The following is a 15,161-nucleotide window of genomic DNA, read 5'->3' as shown; positions in this document are numbered from 1 at the left end:
GTTACATTGTATTTGTTGCAATGTATTTATTTTGCTACTTAGTATTTGTGGCAATGTATTTACACTGTTATATTGAATTTGTTGCAATGTATTTATTTTTGCTCCACTGTATTTGTTGCAATGTATTAATTTAGTAACACTGTATTTATTGCAATTTAATGATCTGTAGCCTAAATTTAAACTGATTTCTGAGTTTGACTATTTTAGATTTTCGCAATGTGTTTGTTCCTAATTTCAGACCTGATTATTTTTAATAAATTCAATATCATCATATTTCTATGTAAAAGCAAAACGTAAGAAAAAACGGGCCTGTACAAATATTTCCCATGAAACCACTTTATGTATTCAGCTTTTTATTTATTTTTTATCAGTTAATAATAATAATCCCTTTACGAATCGCTTTCCTACCAATAAATAATATAACAATAATTTACTTTTTTTGTTCGACAAGCTCAAACAACCTGTATCCTGACCCTTAACATAAAGTATTTTTACAACACGAATATTTTGCAGATTATCATGCTCTGACTTTAAGACAAGAAAGAGTCAACTGGACTCGACAACGCAAATAGACGTATCAAAAAGCAAAAAGTCTCAGGTTGAAGAAACGAGACACAATAAGATCACAATAAAATGTTCATCTGTTTGGACGTGGAAATGTCTCCATGTATTGTTTCTGCTTGGAAGGTTGGTTGTAGTATATCCATCGGGTCTTCTGTACATCTTCTGTCCCCGTAACAAGTCATGCAACATTTTTTGTTCTACTTAGTTTTTGTCAATAAAGTCTCCAAAGATGAAAAAAAAAAAATCGGAGTCAATCGGTGCTTTTCTTTGTTCCGTCTCTTCCATGTCAAGTAAGAATAAAAAAAAAAAACACTCTCCTCTCTGAAGTCGATGTGATGAGCTGGTCACATGCAGGGGAGGGGGCCGGGATCATGCTGCAACTGTCCTTGCAGGAGTGGAGGGGATGTTGAAGATGGGGGCCCCGTCTCACGTCTCCACCGGGCTGGGTACCATACTGTTGGGGGTGTCCGGTAACTGAGAGGACAAAGAAGTCACGTCGCTGCCCGAGGAGTTTCCGAGAGAGCCCGATTCAGAGAAAGACACCTGGAGAGAGGAGGGAGACAGTGTTGGGAATATATACAGCAGATAGGGACTTTTATTTTGAAAAGTCCATAGATATAATGCTGAGAATGACACCGTGTGTGTGTGTGTGTGTGCGTGTGTGCGCGCGCGCATTTCTATCTATAGTTATGATGCCCAATTTTGGTTCAATACCATTATTGTGAAGATATTTTGGCTGGTCCTCCACAAATTCAATTGGCTGTTTGAGGGTTAAGACTTGGTTTTGTGTCCTCACAACTATAGAGAGAAATGCATGTGTGTGTATGAATCATATTCATACAAGCAATATAATTGAGAAATTGATATTGCTTTGTTTTATCTGCCATGATGGATGGATGGATGGATGGATGGATGGATGGATGGATGGATAGAGGATGGATGGATGTCCTGAACACACACCAGTTGTTGGAAGGCTGGCTGGTCCAGGTCGCTCTGCAAGGCGAACTCACTCAGGGCCTTCCATGGAGGCTGGTAGGTCTGGACCTCCACTTGGTTCCCCATCATGTTGCTCTCATGTCGGATTGGACTCCCGGCCACGAGAGGCGTCCCCGTGAGGCCCTGGAGGTTCTGATGGAACACAAGAAAAAAACAGTATAAACATCTAGGCCTATCAGACAGCCTCTAGCACCCAAGCCTCACTTTGGAAAGAACCAGCCCTTATAATTGCTACAATGGAATTATGCAGACAGAGGCGTTTTACTCATGAAGTTTCCTTTGTGGAGTGGAGCGAAGATTGATGCGTGGCCTGTTAAAGCAAAGGCTGTTTCACTGATGCAGATCGAGCATGTTTGCAGAGGATGTTTTTATCTTTCAGGTCAAGCAACTGAAGCCAAAGCAGTTGATTCATTATTCATTGACTTAAAGTTTGAATACAGAACAGCACTGGAGCCAAACTGGAAAGGTTGCATGAGTCAGTTTAAGTCCAGTAGAGTGTAGACAAGAGTAAAACTACAGGACTATACACGGTTAATCGTTAGGGAAAAAGAAAGGTTAACAATAATCTGCAACAAGTGTTAATCACAGGGCATTTCAAAGGCCATGTTAACACATTTTTTATTTAAAAACATAATTAAGCTGCGAGGTTTTGTTCCATGTGCATCTGTTTGCCATAAACTCTGGATTTCACAGGGATTAATATCAGCCCGATAAAGACATGAAACAGCGTAAAGTGACGAGGAACACTGACAGCCATGGAATACATGAAAAGAGAGAAATCAAGTGGTCCGACTTACGAAGATGCTTACAGTCTTATCACTGTGCTGCTGCTGGAGATGCTTTATGAGCAGCGTCTTCTTCTTGTCCTTGCAGCGCTTGTTCTGGAACCAGACGCGGATCACCCGCGGGCTGAGGCTGGTCATCTCCACCAGCTGCTCCTTCATCAGCGCGTCCGGCCGCGGGTTGGCGTTGTAGCAGGTCCGCAGCGTGTGCAGCTGCTTCTCGTTCAGCACCGTCCGCACCCGCGTCGTCTTCTCCGACTGCTTGTGCCCGTGGTTCCGATGCGGGGCCTGTCGCACCGTGACCGGGGCTGCAGAGGACGGGGAGAGAGTTAGGGTACAGGAGGCCTCACACCGCAGCATGTTCCTCTCTCCATGTGTGCTGTGGGCCTGTTGTATCCTATTGGATCGTTTCCTCATGCAGGGAGAGCCAATGATATTTATCAGTGATTCAGGAACTTTGATCAGATAAAAAGACTGAACTGGTTTAAATCACAGGCTCAGGACAATTAGAATAAAGTATCGTTTTGTCTTTGGACGACAAGACATTATTTTTTTTTTCCCACTAAATCTTAAACCTCTATTAAACTTGAAAGATGAAGTCCTGTTTGAGCCATTGCACTGAGCGGTGTAAGTGATTTCAAAACGAGGAAAACGAGGAAATTAATGAATATTATTCACATATTTGCCAAATGCTTTGTTTTGGTTTTATTGGATCTGGCCCTAAACGCACAAGCACACACACACACACACACACACACACACACACACACACACACACACACACACATCCTGCAGCTGCGACTCAAATAGCAGATTATTCAGATAATGGCAACAGAGCTGGTTAGCGCTAATGAGATCAATTATGAAATTAGCCTAAAGAAAGGTCCCAGCAGAAACTTTACACACACACAGACAGTCACGTGCACGTACACTCATATACACACACAAAGACACACTGAGATCGACCACAAACAAATGATCAAGATGTTAAAGAAGAACAAAAAAAAAAGAAATAAATTTCAAATCTTGCACTTTTTTATCTTCACATTGTTCATTTATTTCCCCTAAACGTATACAGTCCGATTTTCTGTAACAAAGTTAAATTAAAATGCTTGAATTATTTATAGTATTTACAAGTATTTATAATACAATTTCTGTCATATGCCTAGATTTACCTTTAGCAGCAGGCGTTCTATTTGGGACTATACCTAAACAGTGGGGATTTGGCATCAATAATAATAATAATTATTATTATTATTATTATTATAATAAACTGACCTGCCAGGTGTAGCGCTCTGTTGGAGTGGACGTGTCCGGGGCTGATGGGGCTCCCTGCGGAGCTCCTCTCCAGCAGCAGGCTGTGGTCCGCCCGGCACAGCAGCTCCTCTTCCCGCAGAGAGAACTCGTCTCCCGGCAGCAGCTGCCGGCTGCACACCGAGCACCGAAAGCACTCGATGTGGTACACGTTATCCCGGGCCCTCATCACCAGGTCGCTGCTGCTGAACCCCAGGTTGCATTTTGCGCATTTTATTCCAAACAGCCTGTTAAAAATGTTCAGAGAATTAAAAATCAGAGGAAATAAGAATTAAACCGAAGTCAACTTTCGGCTCATTCATCTGAGTTGTGAGATGAAGACTATTTAAATGCTCTTATGCTATATTTTAATATTTTAATTAGAGATGTGCTGTGGTGTTTATTTTGTATTATTATAAAATTGTATATTAAGCTGTGCAATGAAGTTGTGTGCTACATGCACAATAATGATGTTATTAGATCTGAGCTTTAACTTTGCGTTTAAAATGATTTCAGCCTATATAAGAGTATAAATAAATATCGCTGATTAATAATACCCCTACCTTACATAATCTCTTTTGCAATATGTTTTTCCGTCCCGGACGAAACAAGTGCAGGACTCATCCAGGTACTGGCTGCACTCCGCGCACTTGAGGCAGGCTGCGTGCCACTCCAGGTCGGGAGAGACTCTCAGTATGTACTGGTCATGGATCTGACTTCCACACCCGACACACATCGCGAATCCTGGCTTCTCTGCAGAAGAGAGTGAACATACAGACGAATGAGTTCAACCACAAACAAGTGCAAAGATTTTTTTTTTTTTGGTGTATACATTCAAATGTTAAAATGCAGATTGTGCGTGTCAGTTTTGCAGTGATCTCTTTTTTTGCAGACTGGACAAGTCTCGGTGTTATGTAACAGATGGAGACTTGTGCGTAAAACAGGAGGATAATAAGAATAAAAAGCAACAACCTGATGAATAATAAAAATGCGCAATAGTGAATAATGCATTATTGGTAAAATGACTTTTGGTAATCGATCCACAGCTGAATATGTCGTGTCCATGAAGCCACTGCGACGCAAACACAATCTGCCCACTACTTTAAAGGGCAGCGCGCACGTTATAAGCGTGTACTTACTTTTGGAATGATCCCCCATATCACCCAAGAAAGAAGAGCTGAAAATAATATCCACCATACAGGACGGAGGACGGGGACTCGGTGGTAGGTGCAGAAAAGATGTGAGCGGCTGACTGGCCCTCCGCCTGCCTCCCTGATAAACTTGTGTCTCCCCGGACTGGAGGAGGGGAGGGGGCCACGAGGCTGCAGGGTCCCACACGCACTCGCTCCTCTGACGTCATGACGTCCACGCTGGACTCCTCCAATCGGGATCCGCCTCCACCTGCGAATAAGAAGCATGAATAAATCTGTGGTGTGTGTGTGTGTGTGTGTGTGTGTGTGTGTGTGTGTGTGTGTGTGTGTGCATGACATAAAGGCTGATAAGGTGTGTTACATTTGGTTTGTTCAGGCCAGTCTTCAAGACAGGAGAAAAAAATAATACATTGAAAAGAAATTTATTTAACAGATTCTTTCCAATTTTTGGATGTGCATTATTTTCATGATGAAGAACATCATCATCACCATTACTTAAAATGTGCCAAAGCTCCTGCATATAAAATAACTACCACAAAGAAATCCCAGATGTTTTCAGCTATTCAGTTAATGTCTTATTCCTATTCAGGCAAAACATAATCATTATTTTTGATTGGTCCATATAGCAAATTATTATTTTTGACCTCGGCACATCTTTATTTTTTCTAGACCTATATATATGTACTATATATATATATATATATATTGACTTCAGTCTTGGTCAAACTTTATAGTAAGTGTTCCTCTTTTACGTGAAGGCAAACATTTTTTTTCTATTTAGAAGAAACGTAAACAAATATCATAATGTCTTGCATTAATGTTTTTTCTGGGTTTAAATTTTCTTATGGGGGGGGCGCATAAATGCAGCAGCTATGAGGAGGCTCTGTCTGCTCATCTACTCGAGAACAACCCCATCTACTGGAGGCAAACCAGAACTGCATGTAGGACAGATGGAGTAATGCTGAACATATTGAACCGATATTCATTCAGTCTATAAATCCAACTAATGAATAGAGAGAATAAAGCCCTGCTCTTGAGTCATTTATATATTTATGTTTATCCACTGATTCACATTAGATACACACCTTTTAAAGACAGTCATTTCAGCAATATGCATTTTATATTTATATTCCATATTATACATTGTTGTGAAAAAAATATCAGTATGTGTGTGGGATCTGTTATGAGTTCAACGATTATATTCATTTTATTTTATTGTTGGAATTATCTTTTAATATTTAAAGTATTGAAAAGAAGGTACAATGTTATAGTTTGCTGTGTCTGTGTACAAATACATTTTCATTTCCTCTTTTTCATTGTCAAAAATCTGACTAATAATCTAAATCAGTTTTTCTCATTTTGAAAGCCACATGTGTGCTCCCCCTGTACTCCTGACATCTTCAGTTTGCTCATCCGGTGACCCCCCAGTGTGCCTCTTAACGTCTTCTGTCTCACGCACCTCAACTGTTCTTTAACTTGTCTCTATAATTGTTTCCCCCTCATAATTTTCATTGGACTTTGTCCTCATACACACGTCAAGAGGAGAAGTTTATAAAAGCTTGACATTTATGTTGGGACTTTGTGTGGCTGTGTCAGTGCATAGTTAAATCAAGGTTAATTTAGGACAAAGAATGGGAATTTAATCCTTCAACTCTGTTTTACAGTTGAGTTAAATCATTTTCAACTGATGTGAAAGATTTGCCAAAGACCTCATGTTATGCCAACTTACTCAAGCCTTGAGAATGACATATAACTACAGTATTTACCTGAAGATATTATTATTTGGGATTTATAATTTTTTACCCCTGTCTCAAACTTACTTTGCAACAACAACCTCACCCTTATCATATTAAATTGCATCGCTGCTGCCAGGCAGGCAGGAGGAGACGTTTTCACTCATGGCCGTTACTGCATCCTGTGTCTCCTGAACAAGTAAAGACACCTAGCTGACATGAAGTCAGTCCAGTTCACATACATGAGCTGGACTTACTTCACCAGGCTGAGCCGAACAATATGATTCATATCAAGGCCTTTATAGCAGATAAAAAGTGTTATTATTCCAATCTTTTTTGGTCTACAAAAAATTCACACAGGAATTTAACTGATTTTGGAAATTGAAAGTGGTTCAATTTCAGAAAAATCACTGTAGACTTCTTTTTCTGTTATATGCCATTAATTCCTGATTCATCACGCCTGAAAAACTGAACAATGCAAATTATATCACAATCTTGCTATGATCAATATAAATCAAATGTATGATTTTAAATACAGCTGTAAATATTAAAAATCTTACTATAGATCATAAGTTTGCAAAATAAAGTTGTGATGGTTGTATCCTCTCAATATTCATATATATATATATATATATGTGTGTGTGTGTGTGTATTTATTTTTAATAAGTTACCTCGTTTTGTAATCTGTGATTTGCAAATAGCTTTGTCAGCTGACAGAGCTAATGGCGTTTAAATTGAATTAGGATGCATTAACTAAACCTTACATATTTTAGTGGAGTTCATATTGATCTTTTTTCTCGACTAGACCTTACTCTGCATAAAGTGCGTAACAGGTGATTCGACGTGAATGAGTCGCCAGCGTCAGTTGCTTTAAAATGTAATTTTTACATTGTCATTTTCAAGCCGAATTATTGTCTTATTATAAACGTGCCCTGAATGTAATCGAAATTTGATGCAGGTAGTTTTAAAACCAGGCTGAGCTCGACCTCTGTTCACTCAACCTTTTCATGCTGGCCTTGGAGATCTCATTATAACAATTACCATCAGTTTTATAGTCTTAGTCAGTGTCAATAAAGATTTGTGAGAGTTTTGAACGTCTAAAACTGCTGTGGCTGCTTTTAAAGAATTTCCTCCGCAATGTTTAAACTGGAAACATCAAATATCAATGAGGTCAAATCCAAGGACCATGGACCCTGGTGATGTTGTGATTAATGCATTAAGTGTGAAGTGAAGGTTCATGATGCTCCGGTTCACAGCATTAACCCACAATGTGTAGCCGATGCTGTAATATATACTATATAATATAAGGTTAATTGTTATAACTAAGAGCACTGTTTGGCTCATGCTCCAGTTCAAAGGTCGGGCTATGTGGTTATTTTATATACATTCAACGTACAATGAAATATCACATGCAGCATCATTGTTTTTGAGCTGTTAATAACGGCTGGATCCAGCCCAGCCGTCGTAGCTGTCACTCCAGCATCCCAGAAGAATCTCTAATCACAACTTGATGGGGCCCATTAACCTCATGAAATATACATGTGCTACTGAAATCGTCCACTTAAACTTTGGCAAGAGCCAAATGTTCTTGTTTGGAATTCAGGGGGGCCGCATTACTGAACTTTTCACAGTGACTCGTTTTCTCTTGAATGTTTTAGGGTTCTGTGGCACTTTGCCTCTATTGTCAGACCCATAAGTAATTTACAATGCCCCCCCCACCCTCGAACTCCCCAGGCTGGAATCAGCTGAAGTTGTGCCAGTTTGTTCACGGCTGTTGCAGCGTCTATATTTTAATGTTTGTTTGTTGTTTTCACATAGAAACACTATTAAACCCATGTCAACACAGTGAGTTGAGTTTTCTGCAGATGGTTTATTAACTGTCATTAAAATGTTTTGTGTGAGATCTTGTTGCTGTGGATGAGGATGCGCAACGAGAAAATCAAAACAGCTTTTGAACTGCACTTGTAATTAAATATGATTAACCACTTTTGTTTCCATCCATTTTTTAAATAATTCCTGGGTAAAACTCACCTCTTTCTTATAGTTTTGCAAAAAGTGTTTTGTCCTTTATTCACATCCTTTTGGTAACAATTTTAAATGTAGATAATATATTTCACTGTGAACTTAACCAAACAATGAAATAAAGAATCATAAACATACCAAGAGACAATATTCAGCAGTATAACTATCAAAGAAGATAACATTTAATTTTGTGATTTATGGCCTGTCCAGGTCCTGCTGTTGTTTAAAAACAAAAATCTGTAGCATGAGTACTTCAAAACTCAAACTCTTACTCCAGCTGATCTTTATGTTTTTGTTTTATATATTTAAGGACGAGGAGCAGTGACAACCTCAAGCTCAGGTTTTCTCTCTGCTCATGTTCTTCTTACACACATGTGGCTCTGTGAATGGACTGATTTAGTTTTTCTGTGTGTGTGTGTGTGTGTGTGTGTGTGTGTGTGTGTGTGTATGTGTGTGTATGTGTGTTAGTTATGATCAACATTTAAATTAATTTTTGTTGGGATTGAGCTCAATTTATTTTGGTTATGCATTGGAATAATCCAATCTGATAACCGTTAATGAAATGTATAGACATATTATATGTAACATATACTTTACTACACCTGAATCAGATTGATCAAACCCAGTATATAAATATAAATACTATAAATGATACTATAAAAACATTATATCAGTATTGTTTAAACTGCCACAATCTGGACATTGTGTACTATGCTAAACTATATTTTGTATAATAAACAGTATCTATTTGGACCTTTTTGCTCCTTCCCAACATTTCAACTTGCTGATATGTAGTTAATTGTTTAAAGCTCTAAATGATTTACCAGAACCAATAGTGAGTTTGGCTTTAAGTGCTCTGAGTCTGACTCTTGTGTCCAGACTCAGCCAAAAGTGAAATTAATACAAGCACTCGGGTTATAAGATATTAAAAATGTGTAAACAGATATCTCCTCAAATCATCTCATAGTGACTTTCAGGCCAAAGGTTCAGGTATTACTTTGAAGACATGGTTACAATATATTGCTTATAACACAACACTGATGGTATGTCTGCCTGCACAGTTATTTATTTTGTGACAGGTGCTCGAAAAGGCCTCAGCCAGAACAAAAAAAAAAAGAAAATCACATCCTCATGCAAGCGAGGACGCTCTGAGAGGGGAAGCATGTTGCAGATTCATAATTCATCATCTTTCTGAGTTAATGCAGTATTCACATGATAATTAGTATTAATTTTTGATTGGTGCCTCAGGGCAGCTCTGCATTGTTGGGCTGAGGAACCAGCGCCATTATTGCCTTATTAGTGTAACTGTCAGTCGCCGGCTTTATTTTACAAATGCACACTTTGTATTTTATTATCAGCTGCTCTCGTCAGCACAAAGCGGCAGTCTCATTGCTGATCAGTGGGTTTAACAAGAGGCTGTGTCACTTAAATGAGGAAAGAAGCATCTCTGGACCAGTCAAAACAACACTGCCACTTAATGTGTGATGCCTCCGCACACACGGCAGAGGCTGCTCTGTAAATAATATTTGCTGAGAAGGTACAATTTTAAAATATATATATTTTTGTCGCAATAACTGTTTCGAGTGAAATAAGACATGAGGCAGGAGGGGGACAAAATAACAGGAACGTCTATGAATCGGACAAGAGGGCTGCACATTTGATGCATTGTTTGTTGTTTTATCAACCTACTTGTTAAAGCTTTTAATCTTTCCATTTAAATAAGTACATGGGAAAATCTAATTATGTTTTATAAAAAAAACTGCATTACATATTAAAATAACTTAAATTGTATGTTTCTTTGTTTTTTAATGTGGTGGTAGAAAACCAGGAGACTAAAAAAGTTGCTTTAGCTCAGAGCATAATTTTGGGTTGAACATTGTGGGGGCTGAGGTCAAATCGCATGTTCAAATACTCTGGATAGTTCCAAAATTATTATTTCTAACTAATGGACAATAGCTTGATATACCTTATGAATCATTACTATTTGTACATCGTATTAGACAGATAATAAAAACTAGCTGGGAGCAAAAGTAGTTACAAAAAAATTGGGGTGAAATTTTGTTTTTCAATTAATTGAATTGAGAAAGCCAACCACTTAACCGTGTTTTATAACAGTGAATATTTATCATTCAGTGTGATGGTATGATTATTAGTCTGGTTCTACTGGATCCCTGTAAATTACACCCAAGGCCCATTGACATTGTGATGGGGAGTTTTTTTTTTACAGTTTCCCGACATTTTAAACTGATCAATTGAGGAACATAATTGAGGTTATAATCTGCAGATGATGGAAATAATTGTCCGTTGAAACTACCCTGAAAAATGCACTGAACATATATACCTGGCTCTACAACTCAAATGAGTCGGATGATTTCACATATCGTTTACATCGGTGCTTTATTCTTCTTCCCTGTGCTCTTTGGGATTCTGCTGCTTACCGACCAACTGATTATCTCAGTTGTGTCACAATCTGCGTGTTTTGTAGATCACTCATGTTCTCACACCTGAGGGAAGCTTTTCTGTGTGAAGGAAGCAGTTTCAGGATCACTTTGGGGTATTTTACTAACAGGACAGCAGGTGCACGGCTCCCTGACCCAGTCCCTCCACCAGCTGGGCGTGTGTGTGTGTGTGTGTGTGTGTGTGTGTGTGTGTGTGTGTGTGTGTGTGTGTTTGTGAGTGAGCGTGTGGAGCCCAAATGGCAGACGGCCAGGACTCGGGGAAGCTGACCGAGCTTGGCAAATTGGCCGGTGACTCTGGTGAACCAAAAGCTGCCCCAGTCGCCTACTTTCCAGAGGGAACTTTGAAAAGCTGCTTGTACTGTATGCAGCTGGATTCTGAAGGGAAAGGGGCTCGCTTTTCTTTTTCTTTCTCTTTTTTTTTCTGTCTCTCTCAAAAAGGCCCTTTAGATTGACAGCGCCTTTCATACTGTATTATCCAGCCTGGCTTTTAACTCCAGGAGAACTGTGTTCACAAATTGATGCTCTGCTCCTTTGGGGCTGTAGCTGAAACATTAAATTGTACTGAAATATTCATATGTGAGTGCATTTAGCTGAGAGCAATTGATGTGCGACTCCCCAGAGGCCAGATGGAAATGCTGCAAGGCCCCAGCACGCGCTGGCAGACACCCCGAGCTCTGGCCGGGACAGTGATTGGGATTTTGCCGAGGCCACCAACTCAGACTAAAGTTGAAGGTAACCGGACTCAGGGCGGCTGATGCCAGTGTCTGCCCTGATGATGGCCAGAGACGCTGCAGGATATCTGTGTTTTCTGCTTCAAGCACTCAGGAAAATTATATCGATAACTTTAACACAAGTACAGTGATGAAGAGAAAAGCAGTTTACCAGCTGATCACTGTGCTCAGTTTGAAGATATTCATTCACAGCTACTTCTTGGCTGAAACATATCAGCGCACTGATGCTTGTCAACTAGAGTTAGATTTTTATTTTTGACAGATACAGTGCACACTCAAATATTTACATTATTGATGATTGAATCAAAATGTTAATGTAGTTAATAAAGAGTCTTTATCCAGTTAGTTTATTTAAATGCAGGAGTCAAATAATGCAAGTCAATTAAAATAGAGCTGACAGTCATTTCTATTTTTATGGTCTACTTAGAGCAAATGTTGCCTCATAAATGTATTTCATTAAATGCAGAAAAAACTTTTCATATGACTTAACTGACTTAACTTTTCACATGACTTAACTTTTCATATGACTTAACTTTTCATACGACTTAACAATAATGATCCTTGTGAGTCAGAGATTGAGAAAACCTTTTTCAGATTTGGAATAAAGATGAGTGTAAATCATTCATGTTCTCTGACAGTATGTACTTACGTCTTAAAACTGTGTTTGTGATGCTTATGCCTTTGTTTCAGAAGCAAGAGACTGAGTATGAATATATATACCGTACATGTTGGTTGGAAAAAGAAAATCAGTGCGAGCCATTTCCCTGGGGAGTTGTGCTTTTTACTCAAAAATGTTTGCTCATTGAGTCTTTACGTAGCAAGTCATGCATAAGTACATCCTTACACGTCGGATAGCTGAATTAATTTTGATGTTGTGTAGATTATTTTATTCACTTGTTTGGAGCACAGAGAGATGTAGTGTCCCATCTCCCAGAAGACCGAGCCAGTCGCGTCCCCGTGTTTATCACATGACTAACTAGCTTTCCTCTTCATCTGACTTCTTATAACCTATGCAGGGGCAACAAGAGGAATGATCAGGTTTCTCTGTTTGTTCTTTTTCTTTTCTTTTCTTTTAGGAAATAAAAAGTCAAAGATTTTTAGATTGGGCAAAGAAAACTCAATATTACATTTATGGTTGTATTTCTATTTCTATTTTGTTCCTATTTTCAGCATATTAAAAACATTTGCATTTACCACATACTTGAAGCATCACAACCGTGTTGAGGGAAGGGTACCAGAAGAACTGTTGTATTTAAATAAAGAAAAAAAAAAGTCTTCAGTAGCCATGACAACAGTCTCCTGAGTGGATTTCTTCCACCAGGCGAACCGTTGGATCCATGAGCACTTAAGAAGTATGTTTCAAAAAGAGAACCTGAGAAGCTTTTTAAAGAACGATGTATAATTTATTTGTATTTTTCTCCTGCTCCAGAGCCTCATGAAAGAGTGTCCTGTGTGAGACGTGTTCTGAATCTGTCAGAACGCCGCAGTAATGCAGTCACTCTCCCCACATCTATTTCTTCTCAATGAGATTGACCCTTTTTCCACATTATGCCCAGCTGTTCGGTGCCATAGGGCTGCGACGCTCACAATCCCTTCCAAGCACTCGAGAAGAAATCACGTTCACAAACAAGACCACCCTGGTGTTGTTTGCAGGAATCAGTAAATGTCTCTTCTACAGAAAAAAGGGAAAACATGATATTTTTTATAATAAAACATCCTCATTTTACTCATAGTATCATCAGTGGCACTTTAAGTCATACATGGGCTACAACAAATACCAACTAATGAGAATGTAAATTTACAGCTTGACAGCTAAAAATAATTGACAGAAGTCAGAAGAATGAAAACCTAAAACTACTTTTTGATCAGAAACCACCTCGATATATATAAAGCAATGTTTATTATAATTATGTGTTCAATAACTTATTCTGTGCAGTGGCCTCTCTATTTTAAGATTTGTCCCTTTATTTGGATATGTCAATTAATTCGAGAATTATCTATACTGTCTCTATTTTGTTTCTTTTTATATATTTTTATTTTTATCCTATATAATATTTCCATAGCCTCTGTTATGCTTTATCCATTACTTTGTAGTCTCAGTTCATGTGTGTATTAGGCATCTACACAAACTTTCATTGCACCTGCACAGTGTCGATAAAGATCCCTTGAATCTTGATGTTGTTCCCCTTTAAATTTATATGATGAACTTTTCAGCAACATTAACATTAATTTGGATACATTTTTCGGTTTGGCCCGAATGGATGAATTTAAGTTAAACATTAACTCTGGTTTTTGGTCTCCAACAACTCCTGATTGTAAGCTCTTGTAAGCTGGCTCTTCAGCAGCTAAATGCTACATATGATCACCAGCTAATGCGGCTGAAAACAAAGCAATTAGAGCAGCAACAGTGAACCAAAGCAATAAAGTTAGAGGCCAGAAAACCAAAACAATTAAATGTGATGAAGCCCAGAGGAGTGAGAGGAACTGCAAAGTCAGGAGAAATATCTCCGTGCAGATCAATGTAACACTGGTCATGTGATCAATTATTGATAAAAACAATATTGATAATTGCCGCTTTACATCACCTTTAGAGAACGTGGACACATGTTCTGTGGAAACAGTTTTATGAAGAATATGTTGCTGTTAAAAAGTTGACCAGTGCATTTGAGACATCATTCGAAATAAAAAGGCCAAACCGGCAAAACAAACCAACAGTGACATGTCGCAGGGAGAATGGCTCCTTGTCCATTTCCACTCCGCTCCTCAGTCTTTAGTTCTATGTTACTTGGGTTGAGCCTGTACCATCTCCCTCAATAAGTGTGTAGTGGAAGAAAGAGAGAGATCGCCAAAGCAGGGTGAGTGGATGAGTAGGCTAATTGCTAACGCTGGTGTAGTACTAACGAGATTTGCATATAGCACCTTTAAGTTAAGTTTTAAGGATAACAACTAGCTGTGGAGTCATATTCGACGATTGTGGTTAGCATAATTCATACGTGCTTATAGCTGCATTGACATAAAATACAGCTTGTAAAATCGTAGAAATACAGTATATCTAATTGTAATGGTATTTAAAATTAAAATGTAACAGTATTTTTGACCAGCACAGCCCTTGAAGAAAATACAGCAACTATATGGCACATAATAGTAAAATGTTCACTAAACTCGAAATTCCACAAAAATATATTTTTTAATTGGAGAATAAAAGTAAAATCATGTGTAAGAGACGTGTTTTCACAACTATATATATTGTAAAGAAGGAAGGAATGAAAGAATCTTAGATCACCTACGAGTTGGTAGATGTAAGTCTCACCTCGGAGGTCATCGCTTTCCCTTCCTTAATGAGAACAATGATCATGTAATGTTAATGCAGTTTAAGTGACTTCCTCTGTGCCGTTATTAAAACATCTCAATTATTAAATGTCTAATGGTC

The 15,161-nt window shown here is 38.6% G+C and overlaps 1 protein-coding gene across 4 annotated transcripts; it reads right to left on the bottom strand.

Moving 5' to 3' along the window:
* Positions 1-340: 340 nt before the first annotated feature.
* On the bottom strand, positions 341-4,919 carry isl2b (ISL LIM homeobox 2b). 4 transcript variants are annotated; one of them, XM_035157521.2, is made up of 6 exons: positions 4,775-4,919; positions 4,199-4,388; positions 3,621-3,883; positions 2,358-2,650; positions 1,525-1,692; positions 341-1,107 (listed from the first exon to the last, which is right to left on the bottom strand). In XM_035157521.2, the coding sequence occupies exons 1-6, from the start codon at positions 4,830-4,832 to the stop codon at positions 991-993; spliced, it is 1,089 nt and encodes a 362-aa protein (XP_035013412.1). In that variant the 5' UTR covers positions 4,833-4,919; the 3' UTR covers positions 341-990. The 4 variants fall into 4 exon arrangements, with proteins under 4 accessions (XP_035013412.1, XP_035013429.1, XP_035013421.1 ...); XM_035157538.2 differs by having other exon boundaries at positions 1,575-1,692; XM_035157530.2 differs by having other exon boundaries at positions 2,370-2,650.
* Positions 4,920-15,161: the final 10,242 nt, after the last annotated feature.

The sequence above is a fragment of the Hippoglossus stenolepis genome, chromosome 1 (genome assembly GCF_022539355.2).
Source record: "Hippoglossus stenolepis isolate QCI-W04-F060 chromosome 1, HSTE1.2, whole genome shotgun sequence".
Classification (NCBI taxonomy): domain Eukaryota; kingdom Metazoa; phylum Chordata; class Actinopteri; order Pleuronectiformes; family Pleuronectidae; genus Hippoglossus; species Hippoglossus stenolepis.
The sequence above is the reverse complement of the archived record's forward strand: the minus strand, read 5'-3'. Positions and strand labels throughout refer to the sequence as shown.